Genomic DNA, 26,303 nt, shown 5'->3' with positions numbered 1-26,303 from the left:
CTGATTTAAGCAGCAGATAAAGCAAACATAAACTTTCTTCAAACTCAACAGCAATAAAAGGCTTCACAATGTCATCAAATTGAAGAAATTTTATGGTGGATGTGCAAAAATGAGACGTTTTGGAAGCAATGCGTTATTGGATTGAATAACAATTTAAAATTTTGCCACCAACAAGTAATTACTTTCCATACTAATCTTGACCTTATGAAAACATGGATAAAAGTTTCAGATCTTGCACACCAATCCCAATTATCTAGCCAACGATGACGTAACGGTTAATATTAGCCATTTCGTCATAGATGTTTGTATGTCAGTGAAAAAAAATTAGACAGCACAATTGTCCAAATTGACTGCCAATGTCTGGTCAACTCTAAATATGCACCAAACTGTGCCGTTTCACACTTACTTCCCGTCAACGGATCATTTTGAGTTTAAAAACGTGTTTTGGCAAACAAAATAATTACAAGAAAAACAAGAAACAGTTAAAGCTGAATATTGTAAAAAAGAACGTTTAGCCAACACTTGACAGAGTAAAATTTCTAAGTATAGACATCCAGAAGTTAAGGAAGGACTTCTGTGACGTGTGCAAGTGCAAATTGTCGTCTTAAGCAGTATATCCGGTTAACATCGAGTTAACAGAATAACATGGCACCACTCTACGACTCTACGTGCATGAGCCATTATTGACTAGTTTAACGTAGGAAAGCAGGTAAACACAAACAGGCCATCTCATATAGCTACAGAACGCTCAACGCACTACTCAAATCAAGGTAAAAGTTTTTCCAAACTTCCTGATGGAATCTCGTAAAATTAAGGCTAAATATCTCAGAGGAAGGCACTAAGCCAGAGTTTTGATAAAAGCTACTTTTTCAGCTCTTTCTACATAAAATAAGTTTCTTATAAAACATTGGATAAGCTTTCCATCAAAATTACCGCGATACTTCGGGCAAGGAGAAACTTTTTGTTTCAAACATAAGAAAAATCTGTAAAGTGCAAAACAATAGTATTGCAATGGTGGAGAGTTGAGACACAACATGCCCACTCCAAGCTACTTGTGGTATCATGAAGCTCGCAGCAATGCGGTTGAGCGTTAAAAATAAATAAAACCGCTGACATCAATCCGTACAACGTTACGTGACTGCAAATAAATAACCAGTGTCAGACATTGCTAGCGTGGCTGCAAGAAATCAATAAAACTAATTTGAAAGGAAATCCGTGAAAACAAAACCATATTTGGTGATGTTGCAACGACAGATTGTGTAGTAACAAAACTGATTATGCACGAGCAATTGTGCGATTTCCCGTCATGTCAAATTCTTTTCACAAGATTATTTCAAAATCCTGATGTTTGATAATATTCATTCAACCTAAATCTTGTTTAACTTTTCCTCCAACACAGCTCAATGGAACGTTAGCTAAGTATAGCGTTTCAGTTGTAAAATAATTTAACTAATTACTAACATTTTAATGCGATACCAGCAATTACGGAAATGTACCTCATTGAGAAACTATTGCCACACCTGTTCCCATTACTTTAAAATAGATTGATTTACAGGAACCTTTTTTTTACTTCAAAACTATTTAAATCAACAACAAAGTTATTAACTTTCCCGACAAAATTGGAGAACATATGTCACACTGTCACAGGTATTTTAGCCTCTGAGCTGGTAGTCATGGGTGTCCTACTTCGTACCATCAAAAGTTTGCCGAAACGATACGGACTTTTAGTTTGGTTCGGCAAATTCGTTGCAGTGTAGAGAGGCAGGTCTGATGGCCTATCTCATGGTGTGTTTCACACAGTAGCGTAGCCAGGAATTTTGAAAGGGGGGGTTTTGACGGGTCTGGGGGGCCTCCCCCAGAAAATTTTGAAAAATTACTTTGAATTTGATGCATTCTGAGAGCATTTTCAACAAAAATGTGGTTAAGAATATTCCTGTAAAATGGTGGTGTCCGGTGGCATAGCAAAAGGATAAGATCATGTTTTCTTCGGCATTTTTCGGAAATAAAGCTAAGTTTCTATGTTTTCTTGTTGCTAATTTCTGGCTGAGATGTTTGGTATTGGCAAAACTTGCTCTTTTAATGCAATTTTGTTTAAAATTAAGCAATTTTTTTAGACTGAAAGCATCATTCTCAATATCGTGACGTCACACGCGTGCCAAAGGGGGGGGGGGGTTGTAACCCTCAACCCCCCCCCCCCCCTTGGCTACGCCACTGGTTTCACACATGACTTTCTTCCTTTGGTTCACAAGACACGGACCAAGTAACATTTGGTTAAATATACCTACGTTTGAAGAACTACAAACCAGTGCATAGTGATGAGCAACAATATTTTTAGGCACTAGTTTGTTTATTTTGCTACGAACGACAGCATTGTTACGATTACGTGCTACAAACCGGCTATTACATTCTGGCATAAAAAAACAACAACAACAGGGCTCTAGAAGATGATCGCAACGGACCGATCATTATATCAGACATAACAACGTTGTCAAACACCTTTCACTAAGCTCGGAGAAGGTAGTGGGATGTCACTTTTAAACTAAAGACAAGCTAGTGGCCGTGCCAAACAGCGCAGGTATGCAAAGCTGTGAACTACGCCAAGTGAGGGGAACAAAGACGGAAGAGAAAGAGGATTTGCATTTTATGCTTTTTCCAATCAACTCGTGCCATTTTTACACAACATACAGTTTTCCACCTACCGTTAAATTAAAATTAACTTTCAGAATAAGACGAGTCATTGATTAACTTTTAGTTGCAGATCTCCTTTAAGGTTAAAATGTCTGCAAGCTTAAAAAGAACGGTAAATGACTGATTAGGCTGGGGCAAAAGACTCTTTCAAAACAAAAACCATTTCGAGCAAGTTTCAATAAATTTCAATAATGTAATCATTCCACAAAAGGTGGTGCGTCAATACACAAAGCTCGTTACGTAGTGCCCAGAACTCCAAACAAAAGTACAACACTCAATTGTTGCACAAAAAAAAAGACACATCACTGTTGCTGTCCAACGAAACGGGTCGGGACAGGACACAGCTAACTTAACGCCGGGCGGTTTTCACTTGACGATTGGCCAAATACTCAACCACAATCTAACAAAGCCACGGTAATTTGGCGAGAATTATACACAAACACATCTGAACGGACCTTTTTTGACACAAAACTCTACTAAAGCAGTTTATTTGTTCGAAAATGCTACGCACCTTCTAAACGAGAGATAGACGCAGTGCATCCAAAAAAGCTCATCAAACCTATTACAAGTTTTTACCTGCGCTCCATTGTAACTCAGCCACGGTTCTTGCCCGTACGTGAATAACTCCCACAGCGTCACTCCAAACATCCAAGCGTCACTGGCGTGGGAAAACTGACGAAGTTTAAGGGACTCCGGAGCAGACCTGGAAGAATTGGAAGATATCTCTACTTGTTACTTTCAACAATACACAATACAAAGAAGACCAAGGGAGTGTGATCAATATTAAACATGATGAAAATAAAGCAACGACGAACCAGCAACAATGATTTATCAAAAGTTGCATAGAAGACAAACAATCTGACTCCCAGGTGTTCTTAAAGTAAACTACTACAGTGATGTAATGATGTATTGGTTAAGAAGTTTCACATTTAATAACATGATGGACGATTTGTTTAAAGACTAGAAGACATGGTTAATAATGCGCACATTGAGTTACGTGTCAAGTTGGCAAGTGCCATTGAATATTGATTTGTCTCAGTGGTGAGCGCTGCTACAGTTTTTAATTTTCAAGTAACAGAAAGTTCATGCAAAGAGTATGAGAAAAATCACAAATCTTGAAAAAAAAATTCCTATCCTAACAAGAGTAATGATTCCTTTTTTTCACGATGTAATCTATGCGGCATGCTTAGTACTTCCAGATCATAAGATACAAACGTCAAATAACATGCTTTAAACCAGTGGTTTCAAACCTTTTTGCAGACAGGGATCATTTTTCAATAAATATCTAACATGTCCCAGTTGTCCCACCACTAACTAAAGAATCTTGCAAAATTACTCTTGTGCGCTTAAACTTCAATGCTTTCGTATGAAAGTGCATTCACGGACCAATAAATAACTTTTAACGATTCTGTGGACCCCTGATTGGGAACTACTGCTTTAAACATAGAAAAAATTAGTATAAAATTATAAGATTAAGACACTAGCGGACTCTTATGCAAAAGTTAGCCAATGCGTTCAAAAACATATACTCGTAGTAGAAATAAAGTGATTGGGTTACAAAATAAAGTGTTAGTGTCAGTTGTAAAAGAAACAGTTACCATGCAAAAGGAACTTTTCTTTGCTCTTTCATAACGTAGTGATCATCTTTAGCGTCCAATGCTCGCATTAAACCGAAGTCCCCAATTTTAACCTAATGCGAAACACAAATGTTTTTAAAACAAAACTTAGCACTTCAGTCCACAAACCCTTAGCTAAACGGATTGAAGATGAAAATAAAAGCCATTTTTCGGGTGAGCCAACCACTCTTGAGGTAAGTTTCCTGTTTGATTCGTATCAAGAATACGGTCAACAGTGGATGTGTTAATTGTGTTAGGTTGGAGCATGGCCTTAGTAGGAGATTTCGATTTGTTAAGTAAAGCGACATGCGCTTGAGAATCAAGTATCGACTTTTGTTACACAGAACAAGCTATTTGCAAATGTAGGCTAAGGGTGTGAACACTCATCTTTGTCATTTTACAGACAGTTTTTCCTATTTTCAATATTTCTTAATTTTAAGTTTTATTTCAATTTCGTGTTCAAAAAAGTAGATAGTTTACCGAACCAAACTTTTAATCAAGATTAGAGTTAATTTCTTAACGTTACATTTCGCCTTTTCCAACATTTAGAATTAGTGAGTTTCAACTTTTAAAGACTGGTTTTCTTACGCCATACACAATCCAATTTGGAAAATAAACGAAGTTTTGCCAAACGAAAAAATATTAATGGAGAACAATGTAACCTTTTCTAGAAAGTCATGCTCGAAAATCAATTACAGCATTGCGCAAACATTTCGAATAAAGTTCAACGCCTTGAAGAAACGTTCTCAGCTTCACGCTGTCAGTCGTTCGCAGATTCACAGAGACAATTGCTGTCACACTCACACGACAAGATCAATCACGTTCACATCAACAAAGTTTGTAGTGGGCTTGTTGAATGAATGGTGACAAAGTGCGATGCAAGAAAGTGAAGTCATGACAATTTGGCAAGAAGAAGGCCGCAGAAACATGATTAATATTAAAGGACAGTTTACACTTCAGAAGTAAAGGACAAAATCTCAACGCTTCTTTGCTGGAAATAGTTTGAAGTAGTTTTTTTGAAACTTATACTGGTACCAGAAAAGCAAAAACGCTAGAGGGCTTTTAACGATAGTGTGAACGTTCCTTATGGGTTGAGTCAATGAAAACTTAATTGCAAAACATAGGCTTTGACAAAACACGTCAGATACAGATCAATTAAGTGATAAATCAAATACAAAAATGAACGGAAATTAAGCTAGACAAACCCTTTCAGAAGATGATAGCAAAATGTTGCGTGTTGCTAAGTCTCTGTGGATGAACCGTTTGTGCTCCAAGTAAGCCATTCCTATGGCTATTTGAACAGCATATTCACACAATGTCAAAATAATGTGACGTTCGAACTTTCTAAGTCGGTCCAATAATGACCCCAATGGAGCCAGTTCTGTCACCTGCAAGATCAATCAATAATCAGGTTGAAGATGAATCATTAAAATCTAACAGAAAAATTTTTTCAACGCCCTTTAAAATACGATATCACTTTGAAGTACAAGATAAAGACACTAAATATACAGTAAGTGAAATCAATCCTTGCCAACTTGGTAAAAGTGACACGTGTTCAGATATCGTACACATGTCTAACAAAAGGTCATATTCTAAGATTACTTGCACTGTTTGAACACAAAACCGTCTAGTTCAAGTGACTATACAGTCAAGCTAAGAAGAAATTTCCAATAATCTTGAAAAGGAGAAAGGGCCGGCTTGCAGTAAAATTACGTTTCAAGCAACAGTCATTGATTAAAATCTTTCATCTGCTGCATACCAATGGCAGTAAGTCAGTCCCTTGTAAAATTTATTCAACGTCTGCAGACATCAAATAAATGAAAAGAGGACTGGTCTTCTGGCTGGAGCAGGCTGAGTCTCAGGTTGATTTACCATTTTCATTGGTGAAGATATCACAATTCCAAACAATCGGATAAGGTTTGGATGGTCAAGCATGTGCATAGCGTTAACCTCCTTGACAAAGTCATCAAATACGTTTGAATCACTGACCATATCTTGCTTAAGGCATTTCACCGCCACTTTAATCTGAAAGCAAATAACATTGTTGTGAAACAGCAAAAAAACATCTTCGAACATCACAATGAAGTCAGCACAGCACATAATGTGAATACCTTGTCATGACACAATTCCAATCATAGTTTACGTTGAAGAAACGTATTTGCAATCTCATTGATGTGACAACACACGAAACAGGTCATGTCTGAAACATGTCGGTGGGTCGAGAAAGCATGAAAGCCTAACCCATCCAACATAAGTTGTCAATTTTACATCCTTCTCCTGTCTAGCGACGTTGAAACGACGTAAAATTACTGAAAATTGTTAGAACTGAAAAGCAACAAATCACATTGTGTTCTGAAGAATAAGAGGGTACAGTACACGTTGATTAATGTTGTATAAGTGTTACTGACATTGAGTACGGTAAATGAATTGGTTCGTTGTCAGAACTGCTTGAGGCGAGCAACTTCCGAACTATCGAATGCATGAGCTAACACCGACATGACAGTGCTGGTGAATGAAAATAGCATAAAAGACGTCAAATGAACACTTAGTGATCATGTAAATGCTTTCCGGTTTTCTGGAAGAGAAATTGCCTTTCAAAGCTACGCATTACAGATTGGCAAAATGTAAAAGCTATAGGCATGAGGTCACCAGCCTTGAATGCACTCTTTTGTACAAACGTTCTAACAGTATATACTCGCCAGACTAACGCTCATTAGAGTTGATAGGACGTATTATCATTTAGCGTGATGCCATTACTCCACAACAGCAGATCGCAACCGGATGTTCACAGATTTTCACGGTATACAAAAATTGTTTTGAGATTCATGAAATTTGCATTTTTTTTGCACTACAGGAATCGAGCTAGCATAACCTTCAAATAACATATTGCTGTCGTAAACCAGTTACAAAAGATCACCACATAATTGCTGAATGGTGTGAAATACTATTTGTAACATGGTAAGCTTGACTAAATGTCCATGATCTTGAGCATTCAGGGTGAAGGTTTTCTCTTGAAACAACTCAGTGAATTTTTGCTAGCAAATACAGGCCTCGAAATTCACGGCGGACATGTCAGCCGTCACAGCATGCGATGTCCGCGGGAAGTACCACCTAGATCGGTCATATTGTCCGCCGAGAAATAACATAAGAAAAGCGATGAGAGTACTGATACTTCTACACTAATTACGCGCAACTTAGTTCAAGTCTTACGTCACAATGTCTGGCTTTGATCTCTGAGTAATATTGATAAGGCAAGGTTAGTTACAAAATTAAGTTATGAGAGTAGGCTATTACAGCAAGATGCAGCAACATTTGTTAAGTTTTGGTATTACAGTAAGAAAGAAAAGACCCAGGGAAATTTCACTTTCGCTCACATGACACGCAACAATAAACTTAAAGAAAAACGCCTAATGAAACTTTGCACAGCAGAAAATAGTAACGTTAGCGTAGAAGTTTTTCGACTCGTGCCCAGAGGATTGTGACGCAAGAAGCACGACCACGTTCGGTGGAAGTTAATCAGTTATGCGGCGTATTGAGCAGCTACACGGCGCTTTGACTCTTCAAGCGCACGTCGTTGGTATAATGATTCAAGCCTTTCAGAGTGACTTCGCTGAAATTTTAAAAAGCCTTGTAAACCGTAGCTATAGTTCTCAAATGGCGAAGAATTACCAAGAGAAAGTGATTAAACATGACGATCGACGCTAAAACTGGTGTGTCCGCCGTGAGACTTAATTTGTCCGCCGAGATAGCTGCTCAGACCGGACAGTCCGGACACGTTTGTCCGCCATCAACAAAAACGAATTTCGAGGCTTGAAATAGTTCGTGAAAGTATGTTCAGATAAAACAAAACATACTTTCAATAAATAAAAATAAGCTTCATAAATAAAATTTATTTTGAAAAACAAAAATTACTGTAGCTCCACTTGGGGGTGTCCATTCTCCTTTTCGGACAACACCAAATGTTCCATCACCAAGTTTTTCTTGTAAAGTTAGTTCCTTCTGGCTTATTAAGCAAGTTAATCCAGATCCTGGTACAGGAGTGGCACTGCTTTCCTCTAAAACTGGTCCACTGGTACCAGTTTTCTGGTATAAAAAAGCATATTATATTGTGTAAGTTAAAAGTTAGTGTGAAAAGTTGTTTAAATTTTCAACTTTAATTAAAAACTCTTTCTTTTGGTGAAATTGAAATGCCCATTGTACAGTTTTCAGTTACAGATTGCAAACTAAATCAGTAAACTAATAATATCTTGTTATTAGTTGTTAGCAGATAAAATATTGCTGAGAGGTTAAATACGTTCAAACGGTTATTCACAGTAATGCAAGCATTTGGTTCAAAACACTAGTTCACAGTTGAAAATTGCCAAATAACAAAAAAAAAAATCAACCTCAGCGGTTTTTATAAAGGAGTAACTATGCGAGGATAGATACATAAGAAGAAGACATTGACAAGGTAGCACACAACAATTAAAATACTTCCAATCACCTTTTTGTTAAACTTTGATTTTTTCTGCGATGCTTTTAGCTTCTTCACTGCATCCCATAACCTTCTCTGAGCTGGCTTTCCCAAGCCAATTTTTTCAAGGTCATCAGACTTGACATACTCAAAGTGTGCTAGTCGAGTGACCTGCAGACAGAATATTTGATAAGAGTTTCCTTTACTCTTTGCTTCAGCAATATATCCAAATATACATTGTTAAACCATGCTATTTAGTTTTAAGCTAATTTTTTTACCCTCATGTGCAGTGAGTGATCTTTAAGGCTAAGTTTGCTGTGCGACTTTAATTTCTATCCACTAAGATGGTGAAGCAGCAGATAGGTATTAGGTATTTCTACACTTCTTAGGGTTAAATTCAAGAATGGCACGTGTTGGGTGATGTTACGAAGAATCTACACCAAGCCAATGTAAATTGATTGCACACTTGGGAACTGCATTGCAATACACTGAAATCTGCTTTCCAGTTTTCTAATAGCATAGTTTGAACATGTTGAGAAGCAAAGGCGTTAATCTTTGTCACTCTGTTGTGGATAAGTTTCGGCTTTAGATGAATTGTCAATTGTAATACTTTTTGACCGTAAGTTCTAAAACAATCTGACACAAACACACTGGCGCACTTTGCAAGTCTGAGTTAAACAAAACCATGTAAGCACCTAACGATGCACGATGAAAATATTATATCGGTTTAACTTTCAGGTAGCTGTGAAGGTTACATGTTATATACAAACTAAAAAGTTAGATTTTTAAAGCAAACTACAATACAAAAGCAACTAGTCAGTGTACTGTACCCACTGTTCAAAACTTCAAGTTATGAAGTATTATATATATAACCCAGACAGCAAATCAGTCCTGTATATCATATGGCTTATTTATGAACAGTTGCACTTAGTGAAATCCATCATAATAATGTCTTATTTAAATAATTTTCTAATAGTTTGTTCCATGTTTTATGACATTTCACTGCATGCATACAAATTTTTCGGTAGCACCGGAGGCAGGATGTTTCAGCTAGAGAATGCCAATTCCAGTCAGAGCTTTCTGCTTTTGTTCATAGCTACCTCATATAATCAATGTTTTATCCAGTTTGTTGGCAGGAGCGTTGACGAGGAGGTCCAGAAGGTAGAACTTTTGTACCAGGGATGATTTTAAGAGACTATTACTATTTCAAGAAGCCGAGAACATAAAGAGACCACCTCATCTTTGTCGAATATATTATATATAGTGCGTTTTTTTTAGAAGTGTCTAAACTGAGGAGTGAGGACCTGAGAGTCTCATTGGTACCGGGCCCAAATTATGCTTTGAACAACCCTGGTTGTTGGTACAACACTGACATCAAGCAGTAAAGCGATAAATAAGGTGGTGTATGGCAATGCTTACGGTCCTTTAAAAAGGTTCATTTAGGAGTAAACATTTGGGTAGATGTCAATTTTGGCTATGTTTTCTGTCCACCTGATGTAGCATTGTTTTTAAGAAATTAAAGATTTTTGATTGACTTCTTTGAACTCATTTTCCATCTTACATTTTAGGCTAATGTTACAGCCGACATGTGTAATTGTGTATTTGTGCATTACTACAATACCACATTGTTGCATTTATAAACTACATTTTTCCAAGATCATGAACTTGACTTCAGCCACACACACCACCGGCTCCGGGCCGGACCAACTATCACCTCCGGCAGGAAACCAGAGTTGAAAACAGTGGCCAGAGCCAAAGATTGTTCTATTACTAGATTTAACATCTGCAGACAAGTTTTGTCGACCTTTCTAAAACAGGATTGATTTGCTGGCTGGGAAGTAATCAGTTCAAAAGTATCGGTAATAAAGTGTGTTTTCTTATGACTTGCCTAATTTGAAATAATATTATATGAACAAATTAAAAAAAAAACTACAGTAAAAAAGTTAGCAAAGGCAAAAAATGTAGCACTGGTTCAAATCTCCCTTGTACGTACACCCACTAACACTATGTAATTACTAGGGCCATTTAAAGTCATTAAAGTCATATTTTTTTCTATGCATCAGTAAGTCATGAAATCAATTTTGACACAAAAACCGCATCCCTATGAGGTATATTAAGAAAGTTATAAAGTCATATAAAGTCATATTTTCCTGGTTAGGTCATAAATCAGCTTTTTAAGTTATATAGTCATATTTTTGAGTTATAAAGTCATATCGTTGTATACTTTAAACAAAAATTATATACCAATTTAAGCGGTGAAGCAATTAAGCCAAGAACAGAAGCAGAGCTGCCGATTTCGATTCATGTGGCATACCACCACAGCCCATAGTTACTCGTTGGGGTAGATGGTTGAATGCTGCTCAATATTATGCCGAGAGACTTCCACAAGTGAAAGAAATAGTCAATGCATGGGAAGGTGAAGGAGTTATTGTAAAGAGCGTCAAAAATTCAGTCAACGATCCAAAGTTGACTTGTCAGTTAACAGAAATATGCCTCCACTACAACAATATTTCAAACTTAATACTCAAAATGGAAAGTTGTACGTACACCATCAAAGATGCCCATGCTGATCTAAATGCGCTTGATTTCGGAAAAGATCCGCTTGAGCTCAAAAATTACATTAAGAAGCGATTCGACAAAAACGATGTGAAACAAATTATGGAGCTACAAAGACAAGACATTTCACCAGCGCTTTATGCAAAACTGCAGAAGTGTCAACCCACATCAGCGTCTGTGGAGCGCTCATTTTCCTTACCAAAGTCATTTTTACGTCCAAATCGTAACTTCAAAGACTCTAACATTCCACACTACATGAAACTGTACTACAACAGTGGTTTAAAATAAAAATGGATGTGTATTACTGTTATGTTGCGTATGTTTTACTCTTTAGTTCCGTGAGTGACGTTGTTCGCATGTAAAAATAAACGATTTTCACATAAAGTCATATAAAGTCATATTTTCCAAAAAATAAAATCATATTATTGATTTTTTAAGGTCATATAAAAATGGCCCTAGTAATTACTCCTTAATATACAAGTGATCAAAAACCACAGCACAAAAAACTGAGGAGCATTCTAAAAATCAAAACCTATTGTCTAGTTTAATTAGATTCAAGTTATTTCAATTATAAATTCAAATCTATTTGGATTTGGTAATTTAAATTGCCATTCTTGTACACTACTCAATACTCATAGAACTATTGTATCAGGATGACAATTTAAATTACCAAATCCAAATAGATTTGAATATATTGATAGACTTATTAATATAATACTTATTTTTTGGAGATGACCATTGAGATAAATCTCCCACTGAGAGTTCCAGTGCTTGTTTTCAGTAATTTAAATGGGCAACTTAACACTCTTTGTCTAAATTATCACAGCCTATTGATGTTAAAAGTACGGTACATAAACTTACAGACTTGGTTTATAAAAAAAAACTTACTGTTGTCAACTTAAAAATTTGGCTTTAAAAGTTGCAAGGGTTCTATGGCTCTAGAAAAATACTTTTCACCTGTAATTCATCTCTGATCTTCAAATAAAATTGTTCCAATTGAACGTCAATTAGAAGTTGTCTTAACCAAGTTGTACTGTTAATGCTCGATCCAGCAGCCATCATGGAAATGTACTTTTCATCTTTAGAAACTCATACAAAATGAAATTAATACACAAACCTTGACCAAAAAAGAGTATTAAAAAACTGGCCTAATCAATATGCTAATGAAATGATATAGCCTAAAAAGCTGACGTTGCTGAAAAAATCAATAGGTACTGCAATGTCCACTACTCTTACCACTTTCATCATGATCTATTAATATTATGTTAACCTGGTTAAATTTTGAATAAGAAATAAGTCACCTTATGGTATTGGCAACTATAATACATACAGCAATGCTATCTCAACATCTAAATTTCACTAAGGCTATCCTATTATCCTAACCAGTCATCTGGACAACTTGGCATACAGAATAATAGACACAATTACCCCTCTGCAACAAACTACATTTGCAGCCAACTAAAGGACAAAGCAAAATTCATTGAAAGGCAAACTGAGATGATCACTTGACGGCTCAGTGTACGAACTGTTGAGGACACCACACTTCATTTGTCCCCTAAGCCCTTCATCCCAGGGCCTTCTTGCTGTAACACTTGCAATTGCATGACATGTAAAAATTGTCATGCAAGTATTACAGTTATTACAGTATTAGAAGTTAATATATTATATGCAGATTTACATTGCATAAATAAACTGTACACACCTGAACAGACTTATAAATACAACACAATGGACATTGAAAGATAAAATTAGTCAATGCAAAAGTGTGATGCGAATATAATTGAGCTAAGATATAAACAAAGCGTGAAAAATGAAAAAAGGTAAAAAAGTTCACCAGCCTAAAATCATTTTTTTTCTTCATGATTCAACCGTTTTATGGTAAGTTTTGATTGAAATATCACAATGCACGTGTTGTGTAGGCTAGCTAAGATAAAGGTAGAGGCTCAAGTTATCATCTCTATTATTAAACGTACCGGTAACCTCCCAGGCTATGGCTACATTATGTCAATCGAACATGATATCATGTACTCATGAATATACCGTACTTTTGAATAAACATAAAAACTCGGTACCGTACTGAAAAGAAAATGGAAAATTAAACATATACATTGATACAAAGATTCTATCAGAAATCAGTACTGCTAATTTGTAGTACAGCTACGTACCAAACTTATTCGTTAATAGGTAAAAAAGTCGGCTGCATAGCAGAGTGATGAGAGCCCTGGAACGAATTCAGAAGATAAGTAATTTAATTGGCTGTGGCTATATTTACACTATATTGTGTATATATAGCCTGAATAGTGTTGCCAGATAAAGATTTCTGCACTAATTTGAGAAATTTTTAAAGCCGTTGAAAAACAAAAGCTTGTATTTTGGAAACTTTTTTTGGTCCTGGGAAGATCAAAACCCTAGACTTATGCTTAACTCTAACCCTTATTTTAACTCATCCTAACTTCAATCCTAACTCTGGCAACACCTGATTGTGGAAAAATAGCCACTTCCAATTTAATTATGATTCAACAGAAGGGATTTTTTTATATCAGATGCGTTAAAATTAAAGTAAAAATTAGCATGTGGCCTCTCAAACTTCCAGTTGTATGCTAAATAAAACTGAAAGTGAGCGATAAAGTCATGCAAAGCAACCAAGTTGAAGATGATATCTTGTCCTGCATAGGTCAACCCTGCTTTTATTATAGAGATGACAATTGCCTGTAAATATTGGGGAATACACGATAGTGCATTAAATTGATTTTATTTTGGCACATGGTTGAGTTCTTTGCATGTTTTTATTGTTAAAACATCAAATTAAGCTTAACTTTTCCTGTTCTTTTAAGTTAACAGATGCCTCGAACCGCACAAATAAGCAAAATCAACACGACAAATCAATTAGGCTATGGTACCAAAACCACTTTGGGATACTGTATGACACCTTACCAGTTCAACATTAAGGTCATCATAGGTGGCTTTGACCATGACACATAATTATATAAAACAATAAAATGCTTCATGATTATGGGGAAGTGCCCAATTTACATGGGCTATCAAAACACTAAGCCTTCATCTAAAAGCTGGTGTGATGCCAACTTAGCTTGAATGAAATAGGCTATACAATTCTTGGTAAATTCCCCAAAAAAACACAAATCCTTTTCTGATAAAGTGTGAAGACTAAACATTAAGGGTAAGGGAAGATAAGGAATATGACGACTACCGTACCAGGCTTTTTTGTCTCGAACCAAGAGTTTCACTATTTTACATTCATTAGACAGACTAAACTTTAAAATTTTGTATCTAGCAACACCGAAAAACAAAGCAAAGGGCTGTATTTTTTTGGTTTGTATTGGGCCACAGAGGTGTACAAGATCCGGACCATAGACCTTCTTGTTTTTTAACAGATCTAGATCTTTATTTATTTTTATAAAAACCTAAATCTTCATGTCTTTTTGCATTTCGAAAACAAAAACATAAATCTTAAGGTATTTTCTGGAAAATTTATCTGGCAACTCTAAATTGCAAGATTTGTTGCCATCAAGGTTTTTTAAAAATAAACTAGATGAAGCTAAAACACAGACCAGAATAAACCAAATTGACGCAGAAATAAACTAAACAATAAACCAACATACAATACTGATGACAAATCGCATTACGACACATGAAGCTAAACAAAAAAGACCAGAATAAGCCAATTTGAATCAGAAACAAACTAAAAAATAAAACGGAAAGTATGTTAAAAAAAAAAACTAATATAAACTATAAACCAAATCGAAAAAAAATAAACCAGATTCGGTTTTAAATAGACTAAAATGGTAACACTTTAATGCAATTTTTCAGGGTTACCACATTGGCGTTTTTGGTTTGGTTTTGAACAGAGTTGCCAGATTGGCCGTTTTACGGCCAAATTTCAGAAATTTGGCCTTTTTGAAAAGTGTTTGGCCGGACAATTTTTCTTTTTTTGGCCTTTTGTAGTTTCCCGATTGGCATTTGTTTGGCCTTTTTTTTTATTTGGTTTTCATAGTTCTTTTGGTTATCCCTAGCAACAGTGAAAAGTTTTGGTGTAGCGTTTTTCATCATGCCCATTTCAAAGACCTTGCTAGCTATGCTTTAGCATGTCTCTGCATCCCTGTCAGTAATACAGTAGTAGAGAGGATTTTTTCATTACTTACTGCAGTGAAAACAAAACCACGAAACAAAATGCAGACTGAGCTTTTGGAAGTGATTTTGCGAATACGAACAGACATGCTGCTGAATGGAAAATGTTGCACAAACTTTGATGTTAGTGCCATAATGACAAGGCGTTTCACATCTGATATTGTTTATAGTGAAACTAGCAGTAACGAAATGGCAGAGGCGCTAGCATTCCTAGAATAAGGAGTGTTCATTGTGGAAGGATGTTGGACATAAATGCAATTGATTTCTCTGATTTTGCAGTGTTGGGTGTTTAATGTAGCCTACAAGTAATTGTAATGGGTATAAATATTATATACCGGTATATATACTATTTCATATTGCATTAAGTGATATGCCAATATTAACTCCTTTTTCCTCTGCTTACTAGTCACCAGGGTCTCACTGGTGGACGTTATTGGCTTTTTAGTCTACAGGATGATGCTTAGCCTAATGTTATATACATATTTCAGTTGTATTGTAATTGTTTCCATACCTATCTGTTTGTATTTTATGGATTGCATTTTTTCAGGAATTTTACTAAGCAATTCTTCTTTAACAGATAACATGTAGAACAGTAGAAACTGGGTAAATATTATCTAATTTGTTGTTGAAAGTAAGTGCAAAAACACCACTGATTTCAACAAAGAGAACAGAATCTCAGGTTTGGCCTTTTTTTCTATAATTTGGCCGTTTTTGGGGATGCATTTGGCCTTTTTTGTTTTATCAATCTGGCAACTCTGGTTTTGATACTTCATCCTTTATCCTCGGACTGACAAAGCCTTTTGTGGTAAATTTGTAACTTATTTAACTCGTGCTACTGCGCTGCTTGTAGGTTTACGCTCAATCAGTGCTCCGCGTTTGTGCCTTCAGCGCTTTGCCTCCCTTTCTTAGTTCTACAACGCTAGCTTTCTATTGTGTATTTGTTTTACCAGCTCAGTGGCCGAGTGGTTTCGCCTTCGGCTCTGGTGCTGGTAGATCTGAGATCGATTCCAGGTTGGGTCAAACCGAAGACTTTAAAAACTGTACCGATTGTGTTCTATCCTGCATAGCGCAGTGAGAATGAGTCGGGTGATAATGTGATAACATCGTAAACCAGATATAAATTAAAAATGAGCCCTGTCGCTAAAAGACCTTAGCTGTTGTAGAGCGACAATAAATAAAACCATAACATTATTATTATTATTTGTGTATTTGTCAATCCTTGTAACTGCTAGTTTTAGTTACTGTAGCTTAACATAATTCTTGAGCGGCTGCCAGATTAGTTTGTAAGTTATTTAGTTTTGTATTATTATCTCTCTCTTTTCTTATTTTCAGAACTGTGTTATGGATGTGTCAATTCTAAGTTTATTAAAGCCTACGGTACCGGTAATTAACGCTTGTTTTTCTTGAGCTTGTTATGGTCAGGTTATTCTTGGTAGTTTTGCTTACTTGTAGAGGCTTTTAAGTTTTAACGCAGGGCCGGTTACCGAGATTGACAGAGTGAAATTTCTGGTTGTTGAAGTCTTGTTGCTGGAAAATTGTTCCATCCATTAGGTGCCACTGAATGGAGAGCAATCCTTAGAATGCGTTAAGCGCACACCCAGAGATTCGAACCAGCGCTGCTTGATCTTGAAGCTTCTTCTTGGGTTTTGCAACAATTGACAGAGATACACCCTTTTTTACTCATGAGACTGGACTCATCAGCGGTTGAGAGCTTTGTGGCTTAAATTAGTGTTACAATTATAAACCCAGTGTCATAGTCAAAACATTTGTCTTTTGCTCTCAATTTTTGCTACACTTGACTACAAATGTAGGCTACAATACTGTAGCTTACTTAGCCTTATTCATTATCGGTTGTCAGGTGGATTGCTCTTTCTGAATAGGCCTAGCCGCCTAATGCTATTTTTGCATCAAAAAAGCATCCAACAACATCTGACAATGACACATTTTTGTTGATTGATTCCCGGGGATTGATTCAGGACTTTAAAATAACATTTGGGATTTTTTCCCTGGTTTGGCAGATTTTTGAGGTGCATTTAGCATTTTTTTAAAATTTGGGTCTGGTAACCTTGGTGCTTAATCCTAAAGCTTTGATAATTATTTAAGGTGCAACCTACTTCGTACCCTGAACAGTTCGTACCCTGAAAAGATCGAGAGAAAAAATTAAAAAAAGCCGAAGTCGCTGATCGCAGTTTCTGCAAACATTTTAAAATTTTTTTCCTAAAAAGATCAAGAGAAAAACGCAGTTTCCGAAAACAAACAAACTAAAACAATGAGAGAAATAAATAGAACAAAGCCGAAGTCGCTGATCGGAGTTTTCGCTTTTCCGCAAACATTTTTAAAATTTCCAGTAATGATCCTAAGAGTTTGCCGAAGTCACTGATCGCAGTTTCAGCAAACATTTTAAAAGGGCTAGAAAAGATCGAGAAGAAAAATTTAAAAATAGCCGAAGTCGCTGATCGGAGTTTCCGCAAACAAACTAAAAAGATCGAGAGAAAAAAATAGAACAAAGCGGAAGTCACTGATCGCAGTTTCCGCAAACATTTTAAATTTCTGGTAATGATCCTAAGAGTTTGCCGAAGTCGCTGATTGCAGTTTCCGCAAGCATTTTAAAAGGGGTTAGGGTTAGGAAACAATCGAGTGAAAAAAATAAAAAAAGCCGAAGTAGCTGATCGGAGTTTCCGCAAACAAACAAACTGAAAAGATCGAGAGAAAAAATAGAACCATTTTTTCGCAGTTTCTGCAAACGTTTTAAAATTTCCGGTAATGATCCTAACAGTTTTTGTTTGTTTGCAGAAACTGCAATCAGCGACTTCGAGTTTTTTAAATTTTTTCTTTAGATCTTTTCATGGTACGAACTGTTCAGGGTACGATCTAGGTTGCATCCAATTATTTATAATATGTTTTACTGAATAGCAATAGCTTGTCATCATTGTTACTCTATAAATTGCAGTTTTTGTTGCAGAAACGTTACAAATTTCTATGCAGCTTTTGACATGGCAGATACTTGGCCTGAAATAACACAATGTTTATCTGAAACCCGACGTGAATTGGTACTGAAAGGGAATGATCTTCGTGAACGAGTTGTAAAAGCAAATGGTGAACTTCCTCTTCAGCTCTATGACTTAACCCTTCTCAATTTTCTTGAAATCAATTCTTTGGAAGTAAAAATTTTGAATGACCACGTTAAAGAGCTAAAAAATTTGACACAATTATTTCTCAGACAAAATAAGCTCAGCTGTATTCCAGAAAGTTTATGCACTATCAAATCATTAAAAGTTCTTGATGTATCAGAAAACTGCATAGAAAAATTACCTACTGATATTGGAGAGCTTGTTAACTTACACACTCTAAACATATCCAGTAATGAATTGACGTCACTGCCAACTTCTTTTAGCAATCTTGCTAGTCTTGCTGTTCTTCACATGACAAAAAATAGATTTGCGGAGTTTCCTTCTGTGCTGTGTGAAGAGCCTGTATGTGCACGTTTGGCTGAGTTTTATACATCTCATAATCAAATAGAAGACATCAGTGATTCAATAGAAAAAGTTATTCTTTTGAAAGTGTTTGATATTTCTGATAACAAGATAGAAGAGTTGACCCAGGCAATCGGAAGGTGCTTGAAGTTAAAACAAATTAATTTCAAAGGCAATCCAATAAAAGACAAGAGATTAAAGAAATTGGTTGAAAACAACAATTCACATAAATCGACTTTGGATTACATACGTACCAAGGGACGAAAAGCTGCAGTATCTGGTCAGGTCGAAAAGGCTGAAAAGGGGCATGGAAAAGGATCTCGTAAAAAGCTGAAGGATCAGAAAGTGCAAGCAGAAGCAACTGAAAGTTCGAAAGATTTAGTGAAATATTTTATGGAAGTTTTAAGAATTGATGATGGAAAAGGTATGTTAATGTTTTTGTTTGATAGTATGTCTGAATAAAATGTACTTTTTGTTGTTGTCATGCTTCACACCGGCACCAACGCACACATCTGAAAGCTAGATCGTGGTTAATATGTAGGCCTATGGTAGTGTATATACTGTATTTATTGTATTATATATACCTTTTGTATTACCATTTATGGATTGATCTTGTTTAATGTTAAGCTATTGTTACTTGGATTAGCTTTGAGTTGGGATGGCAGACCTCTGACTGCAAGTCACAAAGTATCCTATCTCTAGAATTTTAATTGCTAACCCATTTGCCATTTCAAGAAAATCAAATGTTGGTAATAAATAGGGTATCCGTGCCTATCAGAGATGTGAGTAGGGCTCAGCCTTAGCTTGTTCGCTCAATTAAACATTGTTATCTTTAAACAAGCTAAAGTAATTACAGTATAATATATATAAAATATATATACCTTATTTGTTTCAGATGAAAGTCAACCATTTCGAATAATAGTTCAGGATGATGTGAAGGAAGTTCGACCATATATTGTTGGGTGCATCATAAAAGATTTAGATTTGGACTCTGGAGATAAATTTAAAAGCTTTATAACCTTGCAGGTAACATTTTCAGTGAAGAATCTTTAAAGAATATAAAGTTGCATGATAGAGGTTTTGCATCTTTATTTTAAACTCCTCTATAACCATCTTTATTTTACTGTATACACTAGTTTTCCACATGTAATGCCGAATTAATGAGGAACAGTATTAATCTAAGACAAAAAAAGTGGAATTAAAAACCGGTTCCATGTGTTCATAAAAATGAGAACTGCAAACGTTGCTGTCAAATTATCATGGGCATTTTAGACAAAATGTTTGCATTAAAGTATTAAAATTAAACAAGTGAAGCTTTCAACAGTTTGAGACAACTTTTACCATAAAGATGACTCGTTTTGGTTTGATACAGACAAGATTGCATGAAGATGTTTGTCAAAAGCGCACAATAGCCACTATTGCCACGCATGATGTAAGACAAATCCCCGATGCAGTTGTACATTATGATGCACAAGATCCAAGGTTGTTTACTGTAAGTGGAACAAGTATTTATGTGAAAAATATGTAACTTTTGTTCAATTAATGTGACGATTTAATTTGTGGTTCAATCTTCAAAGTGTTTTTTAGTTTTTTTCTGAGTACAAAATTAGTCTTTCCAACAAGTAAACGTCATTTTTGACAACTTAGGAAAAAATGCACTTGTCTAAAAACTTATAGAGTAAGATTCTACTTATCGATAAAAACAAATAAACAACATTTCATCAGTGCATATAACCATTCAGATTCAACCACTAGGTAAGAAAGGCAATGTATCCGCAATATCTCTTTATCAAAAACTCTGCAAGGAAGCAGACGAGCAAAGAAAAGAGAAAAAGCGCAATCAAGTATCTGGGATACACAAGTGAATACTATGTTATGCATTTATGCAATGATGTCTTTTCTGCTTGATAAAAAACTGAAAGTGTGTTTGTCTACGACTACGTCTACGATATGTATGATTGACAAAACATGAACATTGTTCTAAAAATCTAAATTATGCTCGTACCTTTGGGAACTGAGATATCTTTTTCATCAACTTCTTCACATTCATACTACAGCAAGATCAATTTCATGGTAGTTCTTGCCTTAAAAACTTATTAAACTCATCACTATGCAGTAAGATACTTTTAAATAAAACAGCTTAAATATATTGGAACCACCAATAATTCTATTTTAATTGTTTAAAATCGTTAATGTATTACTTTATTGTACTACCTATAATAAGTAATTCATGTCATTCCTTTGATCAGTTCCGAACGAAATCTAAACAATAATAACAATACTTTATTTCACACCAGTTGGGTGCAAAGTAGCGTCAATACAAAGTCTCCATAATTGATGATTTTTAATCAACTGTCATAGTTCTTCCGGATTGTGGAGGGATCGAATTCTAAGCATGAAAGGTTATGCTTATCTTTCTCCGTTTCTTTTGTTTCGGATCAGTTTTGAATAGGAGAATTTTATTCTAAACTGAGTTCGTTGGATGTCGTATTCTATGTCCCAATACGACATCCAATAGACTCGGTTTAAACAATAATAAGTTAATTAGCCATGTGTTTTTCCCTGGATATTCGACTCGTATTGATCTACCTCGTCTAGCTTTTCTCCACATTATTTTACACGGTAGTTTAATGACAACAGATGACACCGGCTATGATGGCCGACATTGTATAAGTAATAAGTATATACCCGTAGCCGTATACATGATCCTTTGAATGTCTACTCCAGATACCTCAACCTCCTGAAGGATAAAGAGTTGTTCGCTTGTGTCCGGAGGAGCTCAGATGGTCGTGTCATTTCTCTTCCTCCTCTAACAAACTGCGAAGCCACCAAGATATCTCGGGATTCGTCAGATGTATTTGTTGAGGTATTGAAACGGTGTCCTTATTTTTGCAGTCAAAAAAACAAACATCACGGTAAATTCCCACTCGACAAAACCCGTTTTTTAATTGATCCAATGTCTGCAGAAGAATGCGAAATGTCTTTCCTCTAACTGAGAATGCCTCTGTGAAAGCTTAATTCTAGCACATTTGCAAGCATTAGTTACTACTTATAGAGGTTTTGATTCACTAATGTGGACTTGGTCATCCACGTTGCCATCTTAAAACTATTCCTCTTATAATTTTAATACTGTATGTTCAGTTTGTTCACTTGTACACTATTTCATCCATTGTTATCGCCGATTGAAGAACCGTCCTTGGGGCGCGTTACATGAAAAGCTTAAAGTTGCTTTATGTTATAATTTAAATAAGCTGAATAAGAATTGAATAGAATGAATACATTTTAATAAGCCGAAGATGCTGTTATAGCAAGATCGTTTCTTATAAATTAAGCTTATCTTCAATGAGTGCGAATTAGAAGTACGTATCACCTTCTTTTATAAAGCTGCGTTTTCAATTGAGCATCGGGAAAAGTCTGCAAATGTTATCATAGCATCAGTGTTATATTATTTGTAAGCAATTATAATAGAAACGGTTTCGTGCTTTAAATAAAAATTTTATCAATCAATCTACAATCAATATAGACTTTAAGCCATAGCAAAGACTTCGCAAGCTCTTTTGCTGTTGTTTGAATTAATGACGAAAGCACGATACTGTGTTCACAGTGATTTTTTATATATTTTTTATCAAAAAATCTTTCAACCTTTAGGTCACCGGCTCGAAGTCTCTTAACACATGCAAAGCAGTGCTCGATGAACTGTTAAAGAAAATGGTCGAACTGGGATTTTATTCTCGTAAGCCTAAAGTAAGTAGGTTTGAGTTCACGTATTTCGAGGCCGAATTGATCTTGAATCCCACGGCCAGCCAGCAAACCATGTCTCTTTTGTTTGATTCAGACGTAGAACCAGTGTAAAACAAACGTTGAATCAACTTCAAAGCCATTATGATTAAAATAAAATTTTGGTTGATTGAATCAATTACACTGCAGGGGTTCCCAACCTTTTTTTCTGTTCGTACTCCTTTGTCAGGTCAGAGCATTGTTCGTACCCCCAAAAAATTCTGATTGAATTTTTTAGGCATATATTGCTAAATTAAATTGCTTTTATAGCTGAATTAAATGTTAAACTGATATTTCACATAAAAATGCAATAATCAAAAGAAATTAAATGTCACTTATTTTGTTTGTCACTTCTCGGTGAGATATTTGTTGCTACTTCATTGATAAAATCCTCTCAAACGATGGTTCCATTTTACTCAAGGCAACATCTTCATTCAGTTGCAGACGATTTATGTACTTATTCTTGAATCTTGATATACATCATGGTCGAAAAGCCACTTTCACAGTAATAAGTTGTTGAGAAGAGAATTAACACTGTCATGGTTTCCATAGCAAGACTTGGAAAAGATTCACAGCAAAACATCAAAAATCTTTTAACTTTGATTTTTCAAATAGCCGTTTCAAGTTTTGGCAGCTTTTCATTTCGATGATGTTCTTCTTCAAATTATCCTCATCCGACAATCAAAAAAAAAAGGATTTATCATCCAATGCTGGAAATAATTCAATTCACCAGCGAAAAAGTAACCATCGAAAGAATCAACCAGCATCTTTGAATGGGAAATAATTTCATTTTTGACATTTTGCAGCAAAGAGTTATTTGCAATTTGATCAAGACAAGAAAAATTAGCAAGGTTTTCATTTTCAGCAGCAGCAAGTAAAAAAACTCATTGTTATGAGACAATGAGGCTTCTAGCCTACTAAATAACGGGTCTGCTACTATTCGGTGAGTCCGATTCGGAGAGTTCCCTATTCGTAGACAGCTTTTTTCGGAGAGTTCCCCTATTTGGAGATTTTTTGAAATTTTTTTTGAAAATTATCGGGAACCGTAGCCTAATTATCGTTGCCACTTTTACATCGTTTTAACGTCGCTAAACGTTCAAATCGTGCAGAAAAAAATAGAAATAAAATGTTTGAACAATTAAATGAAAATTCGTCATGTCAGTTCAGTTGAATTGTTTTTATTTGTGACCATCATATAAAAAACAATACACGTCAACATAGCAAAGGTAAAAGCGACAAAACGCGAACGTTAAAACGTGCTTGTGATCGAAGTAAGTTGAAAGAAATTTGGTTGAAAGAAGTTTGGCACGGCCGCAACACCTTCAGAAAAATTTAAGATATGAAGGGAAAATAAAAAAAAGAAAATGTTACAAAACAAATAAATCATAGATTACCGGTAGTTTGGATCAACAAATGTGTGGCCTGCAGCTTGGGTTGAAAGGAAATTATCGAGTACCGTAGCCTAGTTATCCCGACCTAGTTATCTGAGCAAACATTAATAGTTCAAAAATAAATTTAATTCGCTTTTTAGTCTTAAGATCTCAATGGTTAGGTCTAAACCCCACTCATCTAAAGCTTCGACTATTTTTTTTTCTGCACGATTTGAACGTTTAGCGACGTTAGAACGATGTAAAAGCGGCAATGATAATTAGGCTATGGTACCGACGAATTTTCATTTAATTGTTCAAACATTTTATTTCCATTTTTTCCTGCACGATTTAAACGTTTAGCGACGTTAAAACGATGTAAAAGCGGCAATGATAATTAGGCTACGGTACCGACGAATTTTCATTTAATTGTTCAAACATTTTACTTCTATTTTTTTTCTGCACGATTTGAACGTTTAGCGACGTTAAAACGATGTAAAAGCGGCAATGATAATTAGGCTACGGTACCGACAAATTTTCATTTAATTGTTCAAACATTTTATTTCCATTTTTTCCTGCACGATTTGAACGTTTAGCGACGTTAAAACGATGTAAAAGCGGCAATGATAATTAGGCTACGGTACCGACGAATTTTCATTTAATTGTTCAAACATTTTACTTCTATTTTTTTCTGCACGATTTGAACGTTTAGCGACGTTGCAACGATGTAAAAGCGGCAATGATAATTAGGCTATGGTACCCCATAATTTTAAAAAAAAAATTCAAAAAAACTCCGAATAGGAAACTTTCCAAATCGGTCTCTCCGAATCGGACTCACCGAAACGGGCCATTTCGTAAATAACAATTCAATGATTTGTAGATTTTTTTTTTTTTTGAAGCAAAGATGGTGATGGCATAATATCATCTACAATTCCAAAATAAAGCTGTACTTTGAAATCTGTTTGAAAAGCTGCTCTGTGGCACAAGAATCTTCGTACCCCTTGATGTTTAATCTCGTACCCCCAAGGGGTACGAAATGGAAACCCCCTGAATTACAGTAATTCTCGCTTATTAAGCCCAACTTGGTCCTGTCCAGAGGTGATCTTGTTATAAACAGGGACGACTGTACTATCCTTTTTGACAATAGTTTAGAATTGATCGTTGCAATAACAAATATCGTGATCTTTCAGGGAGGAGATTTTTACGATGATTCCAGTGAAGATGAAGAGTTGTCGACAGAGGAGAAAAAATCCCTCTTCGTAAAGCAAGTCCGTGTGGAAACGGAGGAGGGGGACGTCAAGGTCATTTATCCATCCAGAACTGATCTTTCTTTTGATTCCAAGGAAATCAAAGTCATCCGCTCTTGGTAGAAGAATAACGTTGCAGTATGATTCCTCCAAGTTGGAATTACTTTACTCCGCATTTTCGTATTTTGGCAATTGTGCTGCAGGCTGCCGAGCTGTGGACTAGTTAGATTGAAATTCAATGCAAATATAACTTGACACAAATGTGCCCTTTTGTCCTCAGTTTTATAAATTTAAAACAAAAAGTCAGCAATGTTGATATTATTCAAGTATTCAATTATCATTGTACAAAAAGTACGTTTTTCGCACGAAGTTTGTAATTTCTCGTGTCAAAGCCCAGTAAATTACATTTTGTTTTCACTGCATCTGTGTTCGGTTGAAAACATTTTGAAAATACTTCTGCATTCAAGCCTTGGTGTGTCACTACTACTCGGTTACATTTCGCTCACGAGACAATGAATTTACTCACTGACATTCATTGATCCTTGTCCGAGAAATATCTTTCCAAAACCCTGCCGTGGCCGCATGACTGAATTCCTATGGAGAACGTCGTGTGTAGTAGCCTATTTATTACTTATGTTGCATCGCCGCTTCAATTAATTTCGCTATAGAAATGCATTGCAAACACACTACTGTAAGTTAATTGAAAGAGTTGGTTTCTGCTGCACTTGCTTCTCAAGTTTTCAACTTCACAAGGCTTCGTCAATTTAATTCACAGTGCAGTCGCGCAGGATATCATCACAGAAATTTGTTGGCGTTGATGTTAGGAGGTTTGCGATAAGTCGACGCTTGACCAAACAACGTTGATAAACGCCGCGCTCAGCGTTTCCAAAAGTATCCTACTTAGGTATCCGACTGGTTGAGTGGCCACTTCCATTCTAACTGACGCAATAAGGCCACTGCTGAGCAGGAGCGATCTTCCT

At 35.8% G+C, this 26,303-nt stretch overlaps 2 protein-coding genes across 3 annotated transcripts in view; one reads left to right on the top strand and one right to left on the bottom strand.

The window, feature by feature from the left end:
* The window catches only part of LOC145788242 (activated CDC42 kinase 1-like), a 60,257-nt gene extending 47,885 nt beyond the window's left edge, over window positions 1-12,372 (bottom strand). The window contains exons 1-7 of the mRNA XM_082600017.1: window positions 12,271-12,372; window positions 8,788-8,928; window positions 8,217-8,387; window positions 6,177-6,329; window positions 5,510-5,692; window positions 4,287-4,378; window positions 3,265-3,391 (exon numbers count right to left, since the gene is read on the bottom strand). Of these exons, the coding sequence (XP_082456143.1) occupies window positions 3,265-3,391; window positions 4,287-4,378; window positions 5,510-5,692; window positions 6,177-6,329; window positions 8,217-8,387; window positions 8,788-8,928; window positions 12,271-12,372 (969 nt within the window). The remainder of the gene's footprint in view (window positions 1-3,264; window positions 3,392-4,286; window positions 4,379-5,509; window positions 5,693-6,176; window positions 6,330-8,216; window positions 8,388-8,787; window positions 8,929-12,270) is intronic.
* Window positions 12,373-18,425: 6,053 nt separating this feature from the next.
* LOC145764772 (leucine-rich repeat-containing protein 47-like) lies at window positions 18,426-25,745 on the top strand. Of its 2 annotated transcripts, none has more exons than XM_082576441.1 (7): window positions 18,426-19,356; window positions 19,828-19,958; window positions 20,305-20,424; window positions 20,675-20,793; window positions 21,660-21,798; window positions 22,581-22,676; window positions 25,267-25,745. In XM_082576441.1, exons 1-7 carry the CDS (start codon window positions 18,453-18,455, stop codon window positions 25,444-25,446), a joined length of 1,689 nt encoding a protein of 562 aa, XP_082432567.1. In that variant the 5' UTR covers window positions 18,426-18,452; the 3' UTR covers window positions 25,447-25,745. The 2 variants fall into 2 exon arrangements, with proteins under 2 accessions (XP_082432567.1, XP_082432568.1); XM_082576442.1 differs by having other exon boundaries at window positions 18,426-19,360; window positions 19,835-19,958.
* Window positions 25,746-26,303: the final 558 nt, after the last annotated feature.

This window comes from Aplidium turbinatum, chromosome 2 (genome assembly GCF_918807975.1).
Source record: "Aplidium turbinatum chromosome 2, kaAplTurb1.1, whole genome shotgun sequence".
In the NCBI taxonomy this organism is placed as follows: Eukaryota; Metazoa; Chordata; class Ascidiacea; order Aplousobranchia; family Polyclinidae; genus Aplidium; species Aplidium turbinatum.
This window is presented reverse-complemented; position numbering and strand designations above follow the sequence as displayed.